Genomic DNA, 11,562 nt, shown 5'->3' on the forward strand with positions numbered 1-11,562 from the left:
GGAGCGGCGCGAGGCGAGACGCGAGGGTCCGCGCACAAGTACAAAACTGCCTCTAACATCTCTAGGTGGTGTTGCTCTACGGACTACAGGCTCGCTGCTACAACACCGCACCTACGCACCGAGACGCTTGCGATCTCCCCACGCGTCGTCGACCTTTGTGAGCTCGCCCTGTACGCGGCGGACGCCGTCCTTGCGGGCCTGGCGGGCGTTTGTCCAGCCCGAGGGGATCTCGATGCCGTCGAGGTCGAGCAGGCCGCGGAGCAGAAACTCGGAGAGGCGGGCGTGCTCGACCTGGAGCTTGTCCATCGGCAGGGCGTGTTTTGGCTTGTTCGTCGCGTTCTTGGACGTCTGCGAGACGAAGGTCGCGATCGAGGGCACGAGGGGGTCGACGCACCCGCCGACGAGGGCGTTGATCCAGTCGACGAGCACCTGCTCGCTGTCCGTCTCGGGCTGCTTGTTCTTCTTCTTGACGACCTGCTGCGGCGGCGGGGCGGGCGCCGGCGCGCTCGGCACCTCGCCCTCCTTGCCGACGAGGACGAGGGCCGAGCCGTCCGTGATCCCGTACGAGGAGACGGTGAGCGACGTGTCCTTGAGCACGGCGCCCTTGAAGATGAGCTTGAGCTGGCTCGGCGGAATGCCCGTCTGGTGCGCGAGCGTGCCTACGAGCTGGGCGAGCGGCGTCGTCGACGGCGAGGGAATGGGCACATTAAACCTGCGAGCATCAGCGCTGGCTACTCTTCACCGCGCCCACTCACTTGTCCCGCCCCCACTTGATGTGCACGACAATCTGGCCCGACTCGTTCTCCTGCTGCGCCCTCCGGAACGGGTTACGGAACGCCATGTTGGCTGCGGGGCGGGCGGGGCGGGACGGGCCGGCGGGCGTGTCGCCGTTGGCGTAGGGGTGGCCGCGCGAGTTGCGGCGGGTCGTGGGTGGCATGGGTTGGGGGCGAGGAGATGGGTTTAGGGCGAGGAGATGGGTCGAGGGCGAGCAGATGGGTCGAGCAGGCGGGCAGATGTGTCGATGCGAGATGTGTTGTTTCACGTTTGGCCCGACAGTGGTCACGAGGCCGTAGGTTGACGCAAGCGACAGCCAGAGGGGGCAATTAGCGAGTCCGAGTCAGCGAGGCTTGGCAACGGGCCGGGGAGCACGCAGCACTCGCGCCGCTACCTACGTTTTTGTTGCTTGGGTGACGGGGTGAGGCGCGGCGCGGCGCGTTGAACAGGGATTGCTGGCGGGCGAGGATAGTCGTCGCCGTCGTCGTGTCGTGTCGTGTCGTTTGCCAAGAGTCGTTGGGTTTACCGAGCGCACGCAGGAGCGGCATCGACGACACGCCGGAGCCGGTGGAGTTGTGGGTGGGGGAGGGCCGAGAGCGGGCGGGAGCAGATTACACCGATGGCAGCAAGGCCGCCGTTGTGGCGAGTGATGAGGCGGCAGATGCGGCAATGACACGGCTCGTGCATACGAATATGGGCTACTCGGTGTCCAAGGCTACCACTATCTCCGCATTGTACATAGACCGAGGCCGCGGCGGAGACGACGGCCACCCGAACAGCAAGACCTGCAGACCTCAAGTGGTGACGGCGGCGACGGTCCGTACGAGGTCAACACGGCGACGCGGCGCGTCGTCGTTGACCACACTGTTCAAGGTCGCTAGGTAGCGCTGCATTGTGACGCTACACCGCCGGCTCCCAGTAACGGGCGCAGCGATGACCTCAAGACGACGGGACAGCTGCACCGACGCCGAGATGAACGACCGCAGACCCAAGTCCCGGCCGGGCCCGATGTCGTCGGACGGAGATCGCGACGTTGGCGTCGGGTTTGACCACATCTCGTGCAGCCGCAGACGGCCAGTCGCGTCCACTCCTGCTCGGCCTACTCTCCCGCCGAGGCAGTGCAACCCATCCACCGGCCCGTTCCCGTTCCCCGATAAGATCAGCGATGTCAGCAACACTGCCCCGCACCGCCCCCGGGCGATGCCTCGATAAGATTAGTCGCTGCGTCGTCGGGTGCCGAAACGATGCCATCGATGCTATGAGGGGTGAGTGGTCGTGCTGCTAGTCTATGCTTTGCTCTCTGGCGAGGTTGAGGCCGAGGGCGCGGGCGAGCCGGCCGCGTCTGGTGTCAGCTCGCGATCGCCCCCACACCCACCGTCTGGGTTCTCGATCGCGCGCAGGCCGCGCGCGCGCGCTCCGCGCCAGCGCTTCTCGTTCTCCCCCTTGGCGTAGTAGTACCCCACGCCCGTGAGGACGATGAGCGCCTGCGCGTGTCAGCGGGGCAAGGGTCGCGACGACGCGACGAGGCAAGACGCACCCCCCAGCCCCAGCCGACAAAGCTGGGCGTCTTGCGGGCCTTGACGTTGACGGTCATGCTGCTGCTTGCGAGGTTGGCTGGTTGAATGCTGCGAGCCGGCGGCTGCCGGGAAAGGTACGCAAGAGAGAGGAGAGGAAGGTGGAGGTGCAGGCGGGAGCAATTGCGTCTGGCAGAAAGTGGCGGCGAGGAATGCCGTGCTGGCTGGGCGCTGGGCGGGTGCCATGCGCCATGCAGGCCATGCATCGACATGCATCGGCGCAACAAGCGGTGGATCGCGGTGCGGTGGATGGATGCAGCACTGCAACCACTTGCAGCACGCTTCATGCCGAAATCACCACCATGCTGTGCTCGCCTGGTTGGATACCGCCGTCACGGCGATGCACCGTCGGGGCGGTGTAAGCGGTGCAGAGCCAGTCGTCGTCGTCGGCGGCGTCGGCGGCAGCGACGAAAGCGGCGCGAGATTGACGCCGCCGCGGGGGCGGGCGGTGCGGCCTTGCCTTCCTGGCTGGCTGGGTCGCCGGCCGGCCTTGGTGCCGCCGTGCCGCCGTCCATCAATAGCCCGCCAGGCGCATGTTTCGAGTGCGCCAGCCGCGCCTCTGCTCTTCTGCCTTCTGGAGTCAGGGTCGAATCGACTGGACAAAGGCCACTAGGCACGGGATTGGAGATTGCTCTGCTCTGATGCCTGGGTGCCCGTCGCGTACAGCGCGCTTAAGCACGGGCATCCTGCGACGACGCCCTGGTTCCGTTGGGCGTGCTGCTGCCTGCCTGCTGCCGCCTGCTCCCTCCCCTGCCTGCCTGCCTGCGAGGCCCCCGGCAGTGCCGCTGACCTGTTGTGTGCTTCTGCGCCCTTGTACCGGTCTTGTCTTGCCTCCGCCCCCTTGTCCTTTGCCTTCCCTCTGCCCCTCTGCCAGCCTACCGCCCACCACCCATCACCCCACGACCCCCACTTGACCCCAGTCGCCCAGTCCGCATCATTCATTCTCGGGGGCCAGGCCAGGCTCGGTTCCTCTCCTCCTTCTCCCTTGTCTTGCACCCGCCCACCCGTCCGTCACCGCTCCTGCTACTGCAGCCGCCGCCGCCGCCGCCGCCGCCGCCCACATCCGGCCGACTGGCATCGATTGCAACAACCAACGACCCAAGGCGACACACAACTATTACTACTACTACATCTCCCCCCTCGCCCATCTCACTCATCGCGACCCCCCCACCCCCTCTTGTTCCCCCCCACTCACCACCCTTTTGTGCGTCATCAATACGCCAAAGCGTCAGCCCCCTCAGCCGCCCGCACCTTGCTCAGCACCAACAACACCCCCAACTCGCCCCCCGGCCCCCCCTGCCGTCGCACAATCGCCGGTGACTGGCTGCCTTCCGCGCGTTTGGTTCCTCCTTCCCTCGGACGGCCGACCTCTGACTCAGTCATCAACTACAACATACGCCGCCTAGACGCACGCATAGCTCGCTCAGTCGCTACATCTGCGTTCACCTCCGTGACTCTCGCCCCGACGCCGCCGCTCATCACGCCCCGCCGTCCGCCGTCGCCGCTCGATAAGCCTCGGCACATTCCTCGAGCAAGTCCGCTTGCCCACATCCCTCCCCAACAGGCCTAGTCCACAGGCCATCACACACCGGATCGCTGTCCGAACACCTCACACGCTCTCGAGGAGCGTCGTGTACAGCAGCCAGTAGGTGGATGCCCGCGCCAGACTGTTGGCTTGACAAATGTTTTTGCTCACACGGATGCGGTAGCAGGCCGATCCTCTTGCGCTCGTGCCATTGCCATTGCCCAACCAGTCGGACCTCACAATGACCTCGCCAGAGCCCTCCTTTGACGCCTTTTTCAACAGCCAGCGACCAACAACGTCGCACCAGGGCTCGTTTGACTACCCGGCGTCATACGCGTCATCGTCGACCCCAGACCAGCAGTTTACTTCCCAGCTCTATGGCGAGCCTGCTGGCATGACCGATGAGCCCCAAAGCCTGCCACAGCACGCTGCAGGCATCACCCCGAATGTCCCAGGCAGGATCCTCGCGCACAGCAATCCTGAGCGCAAGGACTCGGTCCCCTTTGACCCAAGCTCGAGCAGTACTTTGATCGCTTCGGCCACCAACGGACACCAGACCAGGTCGCCTCTGGCACACAACCAGCAGCTTGCCTACACGGATTTGAACGCGCCCGGTGGCTACAACCAGTTCACTGCAGCGTATGCCAACCAGCAGTCGCCAGGCTTTGCCAACAGCCCGCAGCCACACCAGCAGCACGACTTTGCCATGCTCCAAAACAACGCGAGCGGCAACAACTACTACGGCTCCGGAGTGACATCCGAGCCTCAGGGTAGCAACGCCTGGGGTGCTGATTACTTGACGAGTCAGCCCGAGGCGATGGACGACACGGACAACCGCCGCGGAAGTTGGCATGGGAGCCAACATCTGGACACACAGTACGACGAGCAGATCAACGAACTGCAGAGAATGTGAGTGTGCTATTCCCAGCCGGCTCGCCGTTCGCAAGCTCTCAGCGCTGTGTGTGTACTTACACTGTCAGCATCTCCAATGCGTCGTCCCACGCCGGTACTCCAAGCGGCTCCAGAGTTGCATCTCCTTTTAACCCGGACGTCGGCAACCGTGTTCGCCATGACTCGGTCTCCTCAGTTGGCCGTTCACCCAGCCCCGCCTTTCACCCCTCGCCCGGCATGGCCGCTCCTTCGCCACCCTTTGTCAACTTGCACCGTGGCAGCTCGTCGTCGCTCTCCGGATCGCCGTCGTTCTCCAAGCCCCAATCGCCACCGGCTTTAATCATTCCCAACTCGGCTCCTTCCCCGTCGCTCCCTCAGATTGTGACCCAGGTGACCCAGGCTCAAAGCTCTGGCCCCTCGGGAAGCAACGGAGGTGGCCAGTCGGGTGGCCAGCAATTCGGCAACAGCCTGCTGGTTCCAGTCAACCCCGCTCTCCCGACAGGCATGGCCGGCATCAGCCCCATTGCGTCCAATGCCGATGGCCCCATGATCTACATCCAGCCGAGCACTCCCATCAGCGGCCTCAAGGATCAATCGGGCGTGTTTGACGCTGCGCTTCGACGTGCCAATGCCCAGCAGCAGTTGGCGCAGGCGAATGCCGCGGCAGCTGCTCAGCAGCACTCGAACGGTGGCTCGACGGCTGGGTCCGTCCACGACTTTGGTGGCGACTCGGCCGCCAATAGCCCTGGCTTCGCCCCCCAGCCACCCCAACAACAGTCGTGGTCGCAGGGTGTCAACTTTGCGCTCGGCGCTCCCGGCATTTCTCGCCCTCGCGCAAAGTCCGAGTCGTACATGCAGGGCGGCGAGCAGTTTGAGAGGCAGGCGGTCCAGCAGATCATGAACAGTGGGATCGGCCAGTTTAGCGTCACCCAGGCACTCGAGGGCAGCGCTGTCTCGACCGGCGAGAACCAGTGGAACGACATCAACGCGTGGCGCGTCAACCAAGCCATTGAGCAGGGCCAGATTCCGCCAACGCTCAACCCCCGGGAGCTTCCAGGCAACTCGGCCGACCAGCTTGCGCAGCTAGCTCAGATTACTGCTCAGCGCCAGCGTCTGCAACTCAACACGGATACCAACCAGGTGTTCAAGTACGAGCCGGGCCAGTTCTCACCGACGTCGTTGGCTTTCTACCACCAGCTCGGCATCTCGGGCAACAACGGTGGCATTGATCCCAACAACTTCCAAGGCGGTGGATTCCCCCTTGGGCAGCAGGCTCTCCAGGGCGGCAGCATGCTGGGTGCGCCAGAGACTGGCTTTACCTCAAGGCGTCGGTCGTTTGCCGAAGGAACGTCGCACCCCGCTGCTGGTGCCGGTACCCCTGGTTACGGCGTCGAGTTTATCCAGCGCAGTGTTGCACCTGGAGCCATCCGGGGAGTGCAGCTTGGGGTCAACCAGGGCCACCGTCGCGCAGCGAGGAGTGAGGACTTTGGCCGTGGTGGGACTGGCTGGGGCGTTGGCCAGGGTGGTTCTACGTGAGTGCTACCGTTGCCGTTAATGCCGGTTGCTAACCTTGCAGTGCCGACTTCCTTCAGTCCATAAACCAGGATCAAGGATCGCTGCTGGCTCCCCCAATGCGTGGCAGATCAATGTCCCACTCGCGCCGGTCGTCGGCGTCGTCGGTTAGGTCGGCGTCGCCGGCGTTGTCGGTGTCGTCGCAGGGATCAAGCTTTTCCCATCACTCTGGCCACATGGACATGCCGGACGGCGTCAGTGTGCACGACTTCTTCCAGGAGACTCGGCCGCGCGTTGCCAAGCTCAAGGTCACGAGTATGGCCACCGAGGTGGCAAGTGCGAGTCGCCGAACCAACGAAGGGTCCTTCAGGTGTCCAGGTGGGTGCAACCGTAGGAATCCAGACTGACCTTGCAGTGCCTGGGTGTGGAAGCACGTTCACACGACACTTCAACCTCAAGGGTCACATGCGATCGCACAATGACGAACGGCCGTACAAGTGCTTGTATGACGGCTGTGCAAAGGCGACGGTGGGCTTTGCCCGTCAGCACGACTGCAAGCGCCACATGCTGTTGCATGAGGGACTGCGGCCGTTTGAGTGCGAGGGGTGTGGCAAGAAGTTTGCGCGCCTGGATGCTCTGACAAGGCATCGTGAGTGACAGACACGAGGGCGAGGCGGTGACGGTCGCTGACACGCCACAGACAAGTCGGAGCAGGGGCAGGAATGTGCCATCTCACACCCGCTGCCGACGAACCCGGACGGCAGTGCCATGTCGGAATCGCAGTACAAGGCGTACCGGGTGCAGCAGGTGCAGAACCGGCACGGCAGTGGGGGAGGGGGTGGCGGCGGCGGCCTGCGAAGCCGGCCGAACAGCATGCTGAGCGCGGATTACAGCGCCGACGAACGGAGCGGGGCCGAGGACCTGGGGCACGGGTCTGGGATGGAGGACTACGACCGTGATTAGAGTGTGCAGAGGTGTGGCGCGCGCCATGACGATTTATTGTACATTTGGCTGTAGAGATGAAGTGCGTGTGGTATGCGGGGGAGCACGGTTAGTCGAGCGAGCGCGAGCGAGCGAGCGTGAGAGCCACGAGGCATGACGCGGTGCGGCGTGTAGTCCGATCCAGCTAGCCCCGCCAGCGCAGATGCAGTGTCGCATGCCATGTACAATTGTAAATGAGTGAGGCAGTGGGCGTTTGCGTGCTTGCATGGTGTAAGGTGTAGCTTCTCGGCCTTGATGCAGTTACGTTGCTCGGCGAACAAGTGGGTGGAGGTGGAGGCACTAGATTGCCGCGGCAGCGCGGGGGGGCAGGCGCGTCGCGCCGCGACACAACCCCGACCGAGTTTAGCTCCCTCGGTAAGTCGTGTACGAGTACGGCGACATGAGCAGCGGGACGTGGTAGTGCTGGGATGGGTCGACGTAGTTGAATGTGATCTGTAGTAGCAGCAGCGGCGAGCAGCAGCGTCAGCTGCTGCGAGTGCTGGGCGGGCCTTCCACCGCCGTAGCTACCACCCCACCACCCGACAACCCACCTCGACGACGGGGTAAAACGTCTCGACGCCCCGCGCAATGAAATAATCCTGCGTTAGGAAGGTCATGCGGTACAGCCCGGGGGCGAGCGGCGTGCCGGCCGTCAGGAGGGTCGAGCAGCGCCCGTCGGCGTCGGTGACGCTACGCCGGAGCGTTAGCGACGGCGGGTGAAGGGGGGCGACACGTCAGGCGAGCGCGGCGGCGCGGCGCGGGGCAGGCGCACGACCACGCCGCGCGCTCATTCGCGAGCTGGCGCTCGCTCGACTCACCCGCTCGCCAGGTCTTCCGGCCCGCCCTCGCTCATGCTGCTCAGGCGCACGGCGACGCCCTGCGCCGGCCGGCCGATGGACGCGTCGAGCACTGCGGTGTGAGCGCGCTCTCGGCCAGGAGGGGGGATAGGCGCGCACCGTGGCATGTGATGGGCGACTTTGCCATCGTGTGCTGGTCTGGTCGTATGGGTCTGGTGGAGAGATGTTGGTGCAAACGACAACGACAATGTCGACGAGGAGACGAAACGCACGTATCCGGCGACACGACGCCAAGCCCCGCCCGCTCAAATCGGCCATGGCGGCCACGGCGGCATATCAGCTGATTAGAGATAAGGCGCTAGCAAGCGAATCAATGTCGGCAGATATTCAATGCATTTCCTCCAGTCTACGATTGGGTACTGTGCCCGCTGTGCCCGCTGCGGCCGCTGAGGGAGGCAGGGCTCGCCGTGAGCGGCGTGAGCAGCTCAGCGACGGGGTTGAGCAGCGCCGCGAGCGAGTGGCGTGGGGCGGGCGCGGCGGCGGCGGCGGGGGCGGGGGTTGGGGTTGGGCGCGGCGTGCACACTCGCCCGCGTGCGCCGCCGGCGCCACCCTCGAGCGGCGGGGTCGGGAGCAGGCTTGTCGGCTCCTCGGGCGCGCTTACACTCGCGAGGAGGTACAGCGGGTCCGTGTGGTCTAGGCGGCGGCGCTTGGGGGAGGGGGGGTCGGAGAGGTGGTCGTAGGCTGCGCGGCGGGGGGCCGGCTCGGCGAGCGGCGGGGCGGGCTGGCGCGGCCACAGTGCTGCGGCTGGGGCCATGGGCGCGTACGCTGCGTGGTGGGCTCGCTGCTGCTGCTGCGTGGGCCGCGGCGGGTCGTCGGGCAGCGCCAGGCGAGGCAGTGGCAGTGGCCTTTGGCTGTGGTACGCGTACGTGCGTGGCGGGGTGGCGCTCGCCGAGTCGGACGAGGCCGAGCTCCTGCTGCTCCCGCGAGGGGGGCACGCCGCCGCAGCCCTGGTGGTGCGTCGCGGCTCGGTGCTGCGAGCGTTGTCGCTGCCGCCGCGCCGGATGAGAGCCCCGCTGCGCGTGACGCTCGGCGCGTCGCCCGCGGCCTCGGCCCCGTCCGACGCCTTGGCCCGCTTGTTCGGCTTGCGCGGGGCCGTCGTCGTCGCCGGCGCCTGCTGCTGTGACACCCCCTCGTCCTCGCCCGCCGAGGAGCGCCGCGCACGGCCGCGGTGCGACGCCGTCGCCTGTGGCGTCAGCTGTATCCCTGCGCCGCCGCACTCACGTCGTCGGATACCTTCCAGTACCCGCCCTTGCCGGTGCCGAACCCGCCCTCGGCGCACGGGCGCTCGACGTTGACAAACGCCGGGTTCATCGACAGGTTGTGCCGGATCGAGTTCTGCTGTTAGTGCTGCACACACGCGCAGACTCACGCGAAAGGTCTGGCCTAGGTGCCGGAAGTAGGGCCAGCGCTCCTCCATCGCCTGGTAGATCTAGGGGTCAGCGTCGCATCGCCTCGCGGCCGCACCCACCTGGTTGAGCGTGAGCATCTTGCGCGGCGAGCTCGCGATGACCAGCTTGGTCAGGATGACGTAGGGTAGCTCGGGCTTGACGGCTGTGTGCGTCAGTCGCTCCGCTTTGACCAGCCCGCGGCAGCGGCAGCCACTCACGCTCGCCGCTATCATCATACCCCACTCTGGCGGTCCACGATCTGCTCTTGGTCACCGCGCCGACCTCCTCGACGCGGATCCACACGGCCTCGGACAGGGTCATTTTCGCCCAGTTGCGGCCCTCGCCGCCGCGGCGCGGCGCGTGGAAGTGGCCCTCGCGGAGGCGCACGAGCTCCTCGCGGTCGAGCGAGATGTCGCCGACGCCGGGCTTTGCGCTCTGGCTGAAGCTGAGCGCGCGGACCGCCGCGTCGTTGGGCGCCGGGAGGGTGAGCGGGCGCTTGAACACTGTCGGGATGATTTCCAAAGGCGAGTCCTCGCGCTCGGTGCGGGCTGGATCTGGGGCGGGGTGCTCGTCGTCGTCGGGCGCGTCGCCGGCGCCGGCCCAGCGCAGCGGCGGCGCGTACGTCGTGCGGCGGTCCATGCTGGGGTGTGAGCGGTGGGCGTCTTGCCTTGCTTACCTTAGGAGGTGTGAGTCTGCTGTGCTGTGCACTGGGGCTTGCACTTGCAAAGCCGGGTGGTTGGGAGGACGAGCGAGGCCGCGCCGAGGCTTTATACAGCGGGACGGACAGACGGGAGACGAGGCGACAAACAGGCAGGGGGGGTCGAGGGCCGACACACGGCGGCCCGCCAGGCAGCGTCCAGCAGCCAGCAGAGGGCGCGCGCGGCGATCAAGGGGGGGTGCATACATGACGACGGGTGCACACAGAAGCGCTTTGGGCTGCCAACCAACACGGGGCGGGGGGTGCACACGGGCGAGGGGGCGGCGGCGGGCGTCGGTCGGCGACGACAAGCGGGGGGCGTGAGTGCGTGAGTGCAAGCGATGAGTGAGCGAGTGATCAGAGCGAAGGCGAAGCGAGCAGGCTCAGGCTTCCTTTGTTGATGTGGACGCAGGCCGTAGTGAGTGGGATGGGATGCGCGAGGCGTCGTCAACAAGGCGGCAGCGGCAGCAGTGGCCAGGCCACGGGCAATAAACGCAAGCGACAAGCGCGTCAAGCGATGCAGCGTGCGTGCATGCAGCAGCCTCGCCGCCCCGCTTCTCGCCTCTGCGTCGCGTCGCGTCTCGTCTCGCTTGCATGTTGACATGCAGCCTGCGCCCGGCGGCGCGCCCCACCGCCCAGAGCACACTGACGCGCCCTGCCAGTGCCAACTGAGCGTCCGAGTCGGCCAGTGTTGATGCCGGTCGCGGCGGTGTGTGTGGGGCGGGCGGGGGGCGGGTTCTGATCGGCGGGGAGGGGAGGGTCCTTTGCCGGGGTTGTTGCCGGTCGTCGGCTCGTCGCTGTCGTCGTTGAGGTGGATGAAGAGAGGAGAGGGGGCGAGGGAGGGGGAGAGGGAGAGTATGGACAGAGCACGGAGCACGGCGGCGCCGACAACGACTGTGGCGCCCGTGTGTGCAGTGCCACTTTGGCTCCCACCCAGTCTCCCACCCAGTCGACCCCCCCCCCCCCCCCCGATCACCGACCGCCAACACGCACACACCCCTGTCGGGTTACACGCCGTGCCTGGCGTGCAGACGCAGACGCCGGCAGCTCGATCAGTGTATCGGCGGTGAAATGCAGCTTCGGAAGCGCCGCGCGCCGAAGGGCAAGCAAGAGGTGGCGACGGCACGGCGACATGCGGCTTGCAGTCTAGGCCTGGGCCGGTTGGCAGCTTCATGCTATGCATCGCGTCCTGGGTCCCACCGCCCCCGCCCCACCCGCCGCATCTCGCTTCCCGCATCCACCGCTTGTCGCTCTCCGTCTCCTTTGCCGTGGGGCGCCGGAGCCATTCGTCTCGCCACGATCTCTCAGCCAACAGCACGTGGCGCACACAGGCCAGCTTCTGGGCCGCGCAGCCCCGGCCGCC

The 11,562-nt window shown here is 66.2% G+C and overlaps 4 protein-coding genes across 4 annotated transcripts; 1 reads left to right on the forward strand and 3 right to left on the reverse strand.

The window, feature by feature from the left end:
* Window positions 1-111: 111 nt before the first annotated feature.
* On the reverse strand, window positions 112-2,368 carry CYT2_2 (Cytochrome c1 heme lyase; the record flags this gene model as incomplete). The annotated part of the gene is made up of 5 exons (XM_069357544.1): window positions 112-712; window positions 756-846; window positions 1,173-1,229; window positions 2,150-2,258; window positions 2,312-2,368. The coding sequence occupies 5 exons, from the start codon at window positions 2,366-2,368 to the stop codon at window positions 112-114; spliced, it is 915 nt and encodes a 304-aa protein (XP_069205481.1).
* A 1,746-nt stretch (window positions 2,369-4,114) lies between these two features.
* On the forward strand, window positions 4,115-7,239 carry Q8F55_009176 (uncharacterized protein; the record flags this gene model as incomplete). The annotated part of the gene is made up of 5 exons (XM_069357545.1): window positions 4,115-4,782; window positions 4,854-6,296; window positions 6,341-6,654; window positions 6,692-6,925; window positions 6,977-7,239. The coding sequence occupies 5 exons, from the start codon at window positions 4,115-4,117 to the stop codon at window positions 7,237-7,239; spliced, it is 2,922 nt and encodes a 973-aa protein (XP_069205482.1).
* A 381-nt stretch (window positions 7,240-7,620) lies between these two features.
* On the reverse strand, window positions 7,621-8,241 carry Q8F55_009177 (uncharacterized protein; the record flags this gene model as incomplete). Its single annotated transcript, XM_069357546.1, has 4 exons — window positions 7,621-7,710; window positions 7,809-7,947; window positions 8,076-8,166; window positions 8,214-8,241. 4 exons carry the CDS (start codon window positions 8,239-8,241, stop codon window positions 7,621-7,623), a joined length of 348 nt encoding a protein of 115 aa, XP_069205483.1.
* Window positions 8,242-8,460: 219 nt separating this feature from the next.
* On the reverse strand, window positions 8,461-10,141 carry Q8F55_009178 (uncharacterized protein; the record flags this gene model as incomplete). Its single annotated transcript, XM_069357547.1, has 5 exons — window positions 8,461-9,297; window positions 9,336-9,449; window positions 9,484-9,543; window positions 9,583-9,665; window positions 9,721-10,141. The coding sequence occupies 5 exons, from the start codon at window positions 10,139-10,141 to the stop codon at window positions 8,461-8,463; spliced, it is 1,515 nt and encodes a 504-aa protein (XP_069205484.1).
* Between the last annotated feature and the right edge of the window lie 1,421 nt (window positions 10,142-11,562).

The sequence above is a fragment of the Vanrija albida genome, assembly GCF_041260175.1.
Source record: "Vanrija albida strain AlHP1 chromosome Unknown contig_7, whole genome shotgun sequence".
NCBI lineage: Eukaryota > Fungi > Basidiomycota > Tremellomycetes > Trichosporonales > Trichosporonaceae > Vanrija > Vanrija albida.